This window comes from Phytophthora parasitica (genome assembly GCF_000247585.1).
Source record: "Phytophthora parasitica INRA-310 unplaced genomic scaffold supercont2.43, whole genome shotgun sequence".
NCBI classification, from domain to species: domain Eukaryota; phylum Oomycota; class Peronosporomycetes; order Peronosporales; family Peronosporaceae; genus Phytophthora; species Phytophthora nicotianae.
Genome location: NW_008649029.1, coordinates 411,712 through 420,375, shown reverse-complemented (window position 1 = coordinate 420,375; position 8,664 = coordinate 411,712). Strand labels below are relative to the sequence as shown.

At 52.5% G+C, this 8,664-nt stretch overlaps 4 protein-coding genes across 4 annotated transcripts; 1 reads left to right on the top strand and 3 right to left on the bottom strand.

Annotated features, from left to right (window-relative positions):
* The first annotated feature begins 2,298 nt into the window (after nt 1-2,298).
* Nucleotides 2,299-3,488, top strand: PPTG_14531 (hypothetical protein). The gene has a single exon (XM_008911889.1). The coding sequence runs from the start codon at nt 2,668-2,670 to the stop codon at nt 3,130-3,132; it is 465 nt and encodes a 154-aa protein (XP_008910137.1). The 5' UTR covers nt 2,299-2,667; the 3' UTR covers nt 3,133-3,488.
* Nucleotides 3,489-4,604, bottom strand: PPTG_14530 (hypothetical protein; the record flags this gene model as incomplete). Its single annotated transcript, XM_008911888.1, has 1 exon — nt 3,489-4,604. The coding sequence occupies one exon, from the start codon at nt 4,602-4,604 to the stop codon at nt 3,489-3,491; it is 1,116 nt and encodes a 371-aa protein (XP_008910136.1).
* A 151-nt stretch (nt 4,605-4,755) lies between these two features.
* PPTG_14529 (hypothetical protein) lies at nt 4,756-5,312 on the bottom strand (the record flags this gene model as incomplete). The annotated part of the gene is made up of 2 exons (XM_008911887.1): nt 4,756-4,965; nt 5,043-5,312. The coding sequence occupies 2 exons, from the start codon at nt 5,310-5,312 to the stop codon at nt 4,756-4,758; spliced, it is 480 nt and encodes a 159-aa protein (XP_008910135.1).
* A 266-nt stretch (nt 5,313-5,578) lies between these two features.
* On the bottom strand, nt 5,579-8,548 carry PPTG_14528 (hypothetical protein; the record flags this gene model as incomplete). Its single annotated transcript, XM_008911886.1, has 1 exon — nt 5,579-8,548. The coding sequence occupies one exon, from the start codon at nt 8,546-8,548 to the stop codon at nt 5,579-5,581; it is 2,970 nt and encodes a 989-aa protein (XP_008910134.1).
* Nucleotides 8,549-8,664: the final 116 nt, after the last annotated feature.

The window sequence follows — 8,664 nt, the reverse complement described above, 5'->3', positions numbered from 1 at the left end:
AAATGCGCGGTGTTGGATGCACACACACAAGCACGTAGTCTGACTCGTCGGGTTCTCCATTCGACCCGGGTAGCGCGGTCATCTCCTCGATAAGTTTCATTCTCCGCAACTCTATTGCCCGCCGCCGCAGTTTGGCTGTAGATTTTGCTACCTCAGCAAATTTGGCGCCAAAGAAGCTCTCGTGCTTGCAGCAACGAGCAAACTGCGAGAGCAGTAAACCCATTTTCATGCGCATTCTGAGCGTATACACCTTCTTGAGAATAGCATTGAACGTTTCGACAGGGTTATTTGTTGTAGCAAACGCCGATGGCGTACGATAGCACTGCCACTTCGTAAAGCTGTCTGTCAACCACTGACGGTAAAAGTAGCGACCAAATTCGGCAACATCGGGGTCTGCCATCCAACGTCGCACAGTCATAGTCTTTAAAGCGTGAAACTGCGATTCCGATACAGCATAGGGCATGTCGTATACATCAGCGGCAACCAATGCTAATTTTGCCGGCGTCATCATTTTACCGTGTTCGTACAGCTTCGTGATCATATGCCAGAAGCACATCAAGTACTCCACATTGCCATCGTCAAAGCTGTCCACGACAGCGTTGAACTGGGCCTCATCAGCGTCTCCCATGACGTAGCGCAGTACAAGAGACTTTTCCACAACCTTGTAGTAAACGCTCTTGAGAGAAGCAAACATGGTGGAATATTGATATTCTGTTCGTTGAGAGGAGACAAATAGGCCGACAAGGTGGAAGACCCGAGATTTGTCCGAAATACCGCACACGAACGTATTGTAATCCACCTGGCTAAGCTTGAAAGTGGCGTCCACGTGAAAGACAAACGTCACCGGATCTCGGTCTAGTCGCCTCAATAGTGCTTTAGTTGTATAGCCCACAAAAAATTCGTGATTGTCCGTTCCTTCACCGAGTAATACCTTTCCATCTGGACGGGTTCTGACAGAGAAGGAGAAAGGTTCTTCTTCCGCTTCGCCTCCCGTGTATGTGTTCGCCCAGATCAATTTTTCCAACTCGTCCATGTCGTCCGTGTTGTTCATCTTACTCTTCCGGTAATAGAACACAAAGTTTTGAAGCTTGTCTAGCGAAGGAGCCACACCTCCGTTTTTGTCGGCGATTTTGTTGCGAATACGCACCGGCTTCACAAAAGCTTCGGCCAAAGATCGGGGCGTAGCGTTATCTTTCTTGCTGAGCTTTCCACTGGGAGGGTCCGTACTTCGTACGAAATGCTGTTCCATCTCAAAAATGTCGACAATACTACGGTGGAGGCAGGATAGCACCTTGGCACGCCAGGGACACTTGCTGCCGCCTTCGCCAGCCTTCGCGCAGTTTGAAGACACACATTGTAGAATACGGTAACGCATATTGTGTGGATCATCGTCCAAACAAATGGTGCACCTGACCACGTTGCTGGAGTAAATTTTGTGGGGCTTCTGGACTCTCATACGATCGATAACAGCGTCAGCAGCTTCACATGCTAAATGCTTATGCAGCACGCTCCACTGGAGGGAACGAGGCATCCCCTCCTCCTGCGTAGCATCAAAATCCAGCGTTAGAACAAAACTTACTACAGAGGTTTTCATACGAAGTTAGTATTTAGTTTACTTAGGTCAACGGTTTGATTGTCCGTAGGGCGGCGCGTATTGAGATCCTGGGCTAGCTTGGCGCTTGTCGTCTGTGGCCGCCGCGAGATTATATCTGAGATTCACTCTACTGCACGTGGCGCCGTAGATTGTGATAGGTCAACACCGGCAGCGAAGGTTGGCTAATAATCGGTTTTGGTGAAATCCTATGTTTGATGGACTGTTCCGTTTTTTTGTGGAAAAGTCAGGCACCTTTATGCGATAAACACATCCATTGTGTGTTTGTTCTACATTACTGTGGATTTTAACCCATCTTTGCGTACTGTTCATAGACTTTTTTTGTTGTTTTTCACTGGTTCTCCTTTTGAAGGGCATCCATCGTGTAGGCCCCGTATAAAGGATGACCGTGGTCCTCATTAGGTCGAGGACATAGGGTACCAGAAGCGAGGTCGCACGAGATCCCACGAGCTGAACATGGTTGAGAGAGTGTGTTTGGGTGGTTGCTTAGCTGTTTGTTTACTTGCTTTGTTCGTTGCAAATTTAATAATGGTCGTGCGAGAGGATCAGTTGCTTCGGTGTTGTACCAGGTGGCAGTCAAGTCAAAGGAATGTTGTCGAATGAGGCACTTCAACTTGTCCCATACAAATTTTCATAAATTCGAATCGACATAAATTCGAATCGACATGTTTCCAGAAAAGAATAGAATTCGGGGTTCAACATGTTCCTTACAAATCATCATACCGTTCTACAAGTACACAGCATCTAGAAAAAGACAAGAGTCGACACTTCTTGAACAACGAGGTCGTCTCAGTGCACCACTGAAGCGTTCATCTGCAGCGTACTAGTAAAACATGAGGCTGTTTATCGTTGATACAGGAGTACCATAGCTTCCACTCGACAACACTCACAACTAGAATCATCGCCACTTGCTTTGGAGAATCCGAATGTACTGGATGTAGTAGAGCAACATTTACGCTTACGAGACTGGCAAGATCCCTCGGAAGCTCAGTGCATTTGCACTGGCGGCAACTACTATCGACTGCATTTATAATAGATGGTCTTCTTCGTGTTTGATGCTCACAAGCTCACAATGGTCTACCCTAACAATTTCGACAGTCGCTGCGCCGCAAGCTTGCATTCGAATGGAAACCTGCTCAACACCGCCCTGCTGTCTCTCATTTATCCTTGACAAGCTGGCGTTGCTGCTTGGTCGGTGGCATTCGTCACCCCGGAGGTTGGTGTCTAAAACCATCCATGACTCCAGTCAGCGTCGGTTTTCTCACACTGTATCCATCTCTCGGCTGCATCTGATCACGACAATCCACATTTGGCAAAGAGAAAATGTCAGAGGCACCAAGTTCGTCCATCATGACCAGCAAGCTGTCGGCTTCAACCTCGGCGCCCGTGCTGCCGCCGCGTTATTCGTCGCGGCTGTTCCGATCTTCGTTCGCTACGTGCTTCTCAGTGATCGGCGCTGTGCGCTGCGAGCTTTGGGGCTGCGCTTTCGTCGCACTCGTGGTGCTTCTCACGTCGCTTAACTATTGGCGCAATCCGATCAAGGGCTGGCGCCGTACGGCCGACATGACGGCAGTCATCGGCGCTGCGATCTACCACGCCTACTGTTGCGTGGCTGTGTGCCAGGATCCGTTGGTGCAGGTGATGTACGCGCTAGTGGTGGCCAACTCGGGCTACTGCTATATGCAGGCACGCAAGGCGCCCAACGAGAACGTGTCGTCTGCCTGGCACTGCGGTCTGCACTTACTGGGCAATGCAGCCAACGTGCTGCTGTATCGTGGGATTTAAAGATGAGAGAGAAGAAGAGAAATTTTATTAGGCAGAAGAGAACTGTCAGTCCGTAACAATGAAATAAAGTGGTTCTTTGTATGTAGTTCTATCATGTCGCCCGAGAAGCGCCGAAGTTCGAGCTTTCGATGGCCGAGAGTGCTGCTTGTGCCAATGTATTGACGCGGTCACGAGAGAGAGCCAAAGTGGAAGAAGAGATATCGAGACGGTACGTGACCGACTTGCATCCGCTCTTCTCGCAGCGATATTCGTCCAGCAATGAGATCGAGACATCCATAGTCTCGGGAGAAAAATGCTTGCGTACGATGTCGTGCAAGAGCTCTTCAGTGAATATTTCCTCGTCCGTGACCCAGAAACTGATGTCACGCGTCCACTCGATGGGGAAGCAGGACTTGCGACCTACAGATTCGTGGCAGAACACGTGCGAGATTCCGTCCTCTGTCCAGAACGCCTTCTCTCGTGATTGATACCCGACGCTGTAGTATCCCAAGTCGGCCAGAGCATCTACGGGGCAGAAATGCGCGTCTTGAAGCACCAAACCTGCAGCAGCAGCGCTGTGAACGATCTGCCACGTATCGCCCACTGCTCGGGTCTTCCTCTCCAGCTTAGTGCCTCCTTGTCCAGCACACAGTGTCACCCAAATCTGACCGTAACTCGCCAGTACTTGACTCGCACTGGCGAAAAAGTCAACGAGCAGATGACGGTGGCGATGGATCTTGTTGCGCTTGTTCTTGTTGCCCACGCCTCCATCCGCTGCATAGTGCGGGAAGTTAAACACGATCCTGTCGAATTTAACGAGTCCATCACCGTTTCCATCTCCAAATGAGTAGGTCTCTAGTTTCGTAGCATTTACGCCGTGTCGGACGTGAACTCCGCCATTGTGCAGCTCGTCCAGAATGCTGTGAGACTTTGGATACATCTCCATCAATTGATTCTCAGTGTCAAGTGATGTGACGGTCACGTTAATTTCTGATGCAGCGATGCGAGCACTGTTGGCGCGCAGGAACGCTCGCGAGTAGGAAAAGTTGCCATCTCCGACCACTAACACCTGACATCCTTGTTGGAGTTGCCCTAACGACGTCAAGTCACCGATATTGTTGCCATAGCTTGGAGAATCTGTTGCTAGTGATACTGAAGACGACATGGCCAGCTTGTTCCTGTAGTAGGGAGCTCCAGGACGCAGCAAGTTGCGTGCAATGGTGCTCATCGACGGGTGCTAACCAATTAGAGCACGTTAACTGTAAATAACATTTAACGGATATTAATTGCAGAAAAATGTTACTAACTCGATTTCTCAGCGGATATGGACGTGGAGATCACGTCGTTCCTCGCTCCTATGTGTGGCTACAGTGGTGAATTTAGGTGTTGTAGTGGTACCAGAGCATGGCAATGACAAGTGCGATAAGCGTAGGGCCAAGAAATGCCACCGTGACTCGTCCAGCCTGCGCAGTTGGGGCTGTTTCAGCTGGCAGTTGGTTCTGCTTGGGAAGCTTCGTGCCACTCTCCTTCTCCTTGGTCTTCAGACCGGTGGTGGTCTTCCCCTCCTCCTTCTCACGACGTTGCTTCAGCTGTAACACGCAACAGGTAGAAAGAACAGTGGTCAACAAAGCGTAAGCCCCTTTGTGATCACGTACGCCACCCTCACCGTCAGCTCGAGGTCGTCAATGGTCATGCGTAGCTGCCACGGCACTTGAATCTTCTGCTTCTCCAACTCTTCAATCAGTTGCTGACGGCAAGACAGGAAGGCCTTGTACTTGGCCACCACTTCTTCGCCAAAGTCGTCGTCGCGCTTGGCCTTTTGGTGCGCCGCTTGTAGCTCATCGTCCCGTGCATACAATTCACTCAATTTGTTACGGATAGCCTTTGACTTGCCCAGAGTCTCGAGCCCCTGCGTTAACAGAGATCCCCCTGTCATACTCTATCGCTTCTTAGACACTGAGGAGAAAGCCGAAATGAGACGCGTCATAATCGAGAAGACAAGTCCGAGTTGTAATCAAATCCAGTTTGTCAAGCACTTTATCAAATGATGGAAAGGCAGAACTCCATTAGCTTTGTGTCAAAATGAAATCAAAATGCTAACCTTCTCTTAATTACAAGCTGAGTCCGATAGCCGCGACGCACTGGATGAGCGATTCCTCATCTACGACACCGATATGGTGCAACTTTTTCACACAAAAGTGCCTACAGCTCCACAACATCATTGCGACGCTGGCCATACGTGTTACGGTCCTGAGTGATGTAGTGGTTGGCAGCCGAAGTACGACTGGCATCGTAAGTCTGCTGGCGATCGTCCTTCTCGTGTGTCGCCGAACGCAAGCGGATCTCGTCAGCGCTATTGTAGTCCACGGTGGCGTTACCCTGGACGTACGGGCTGTTGTTGTTCGTGTTGACGTTCGAGTATTGAGACTGGAGAACAGGCTGGCCTGACGGGATCTGGGGGTTGCTGGGGGCACGATCTTTGCGTGCTCCAGCGGGGGTCTCGTCCTTAAAGTAATCCTGCGCAGTCTGCTCCTCCTGGTCGTACGCAGCGTCGCGTTGCAGCTTCATCTTCTGCCAAAACGTGTACAGCGATCGGATCATGAGCAGAGCCAACACGAACAGATTAAGACCCACAATGGCCACCGAGATGCCGTTCTGCAGACTGGTGGGGAAGCCGTCACTGGTAGCGGCAGTGATCAGGAAGAACGTCAGCACGAGCACAGCGATCTTCATGATGGACACGAAACTCGTGGTGGTCTGCACGAACTTGGAATGGTGGGGCGACTGGATCTCCAGGTAGAAGAAGAACAGCACGTTCAACGCAAGGATAAGCGACACCTGCACTTTACCGGACATGCTAGCACAGCCAGTGATCACACCGGTTGTCAGTGCAAGCATCATCTTGGCGGCGAAGAAGTAGCGGTTCTTGAACTTGTACTCTTCGTACAGAGGACCATAACGCATGTTGACGGTCTTCTTCAGATGCTGCACTGTACCCACATCCGTGATCTCAGCCTCGTGCTTCTTGATGACAATGTAGCCATACACGAGAATACCAGCAGCCAAGAACAGAATAGCAGCGATAGCCAGTAGACACTTGGGGTCAGTGATACTCTCGTACTTGGTCGAGTAGTAGATTTGGAACGTGGCCGTCACACCGATAGTATACTGAGACAAGATAGCCACAAGCACCTCAAGACCGATCATCTTGTCGAAGAACTTGGTCAGGTATTCCTCACGAGGCATCATAAGACCGGAGAGCAGGTAGCCGATACCAAATAGACCCACCACGGACGCCATCACACAGAACACACCAGCCAGCGTCACAATGAACAGCATGTCTTCCTTGATGTTCAGCTGGCGAGAGTATCTCTCAATGCCAGTGAGTTGACTTGTGCTGCTGGAGCTGCCACTGCCACTTGCGCTTGAGCCCTCCAGACGACGACCGGAGACACTGCCACTGCTAGACTCACTGCCGCTGCCTGAACTGCTACCGTCCGACTCAGAATCGTCGAGCTTGCCGAAGGGTAGGAACGTGAACGCCGCGGGGGCCATTGCCTTACCGAACTGTGCCAGAGCCGATGACTTGCCGTCAAGCTGCAGCTGGTTAACTAGCACACCGAACTGGCAGATCTCGACCGTCGTAATGGCCATCGTAGAGCCTGCAGCTGCCAGCGAAGCACCGGCAGAGCTGACGCCACCCACAGCGGTACTGGCAATAGCAGCGATACCAGTAACAGCAACAGTCACACCAGCAACGCTCTTTGATGTGGCAGCCACCACCGAGCCAGTCGTAGTCGTGTTATCCTTGGTAATAACACCATCGGCCTCATCCTGTGCGCGCTGTTGCTTCTTGGCCGCGTCGGCTACACTTCCCGAGCTGTCTATGTCTACCAGCATAGCCGAGCACGTGCACGAGGAGAACGAGGACTCCGAAGAGTACGTGCACTGCTCCGAGTTCGACATGGTCGAGTTCGATAGGAACGAGGAGACAGTGGACGAACGTTCCTCCAACGCTGCGATGATGTCGCTGGTTAGGAACGACTCAATGCTCAAACCATCGTAAACTGACGACGAGATGCCGTTGTCAGCGCCGTAGACCCACGCGTTGTTCGTGCAAGCTGGAAATGAGCAGATAGAAACACACGTGGAACCTGAAGTAGAGCCCACGGAGCCGCTGTAAATCACGCAGCTAGAGGCCGAAACGGCCGAGTCCACGTCAATGCCGGAGCCACCACACGTCAGGCCGAGGGTGTCCCACTGGGAGTAGAAGGTGCTGTCGCAAGTCAGCACGTCCGATTCCGAGGAGCTAGAGCCCACCGTACCAGTTGTCGAGCTAGAACCTGCTGTCGTAGTAGTCGTCGAAGTCGTTCCGGTCGTCGAAGTCGTTCCGGTCGTCGACGAAGTGCCGGTAGTGCCGGTAGTGCCGGTAGTGCCGGTAGTGCCGGTAGTCGTTCCGGTAGTCGACGTCGTTCCAGTCGTGCCGGTTGTGGCTGTCGTGCCGGTTGTGGCTGTCGTGCCGGTCGTTCCGGTCGTACCTGTGGTCGAGCCTGTAGTGCCGGTAGTTGTAGTTGTAGTGGCCTGCAGCTTACGCACACCAAGCGATAAGGAAGCGGTGGTGCCTGCCGCAGTGCCGGACGATCCCGAAGACGTCGAGACCGTCGCCGTAGTATCCGTAGAGGGAGCAGTCGTCGCCGATCCCGTCGTTGTAGTAGTAGACGCACTTCCGGTGGTGGTACTAGGAGTCGTCGTGGTGGACGGCGAGGCTGTGGTGGTCGACGGGGTCTTAGTGGTAGATGAGGGCGTCGTAGTCGTCGTGGGGACGCCAGCACTGCCAGTAGAATCATCGCTGCCTGTGGTGGTGCCGGTGCCGGTGGAAGTGCCGCCGCTAGAGCCGGCAGTCGTGGAAGTAGATGAGCCTGAGGAGCTGCTACCAACGTCTGCGTTCTGTGAGCCTTGGCTGCCCGCGTCCGAGAAGTTGGTTCCCGATCCAGAGGACGAGGATGTGGCCTCGCTACCGCTGCCGCTGGAGGTGGACGACACCACCTTGGTGATGGGGTGTGTGAGCGTCGAAGTTGTCTTGCTCTGCACGGACACCGGGCACGTGGTGACGGCCGACGCCGTGTGCGCCGCCAGTGCCGCGCCCAGTAGCGCAAGCAGTCTCACGTTCATGCCTGCTTTTGGTTAGTTACTGTAGTGTACTCTTCCTCGCGCCGATAAGTGCCGCACGCAGGGAACGAGTGGAGCTTTCTCACCGTCGTCTGTGACTTGCCGAGGTAGAGAGAGAA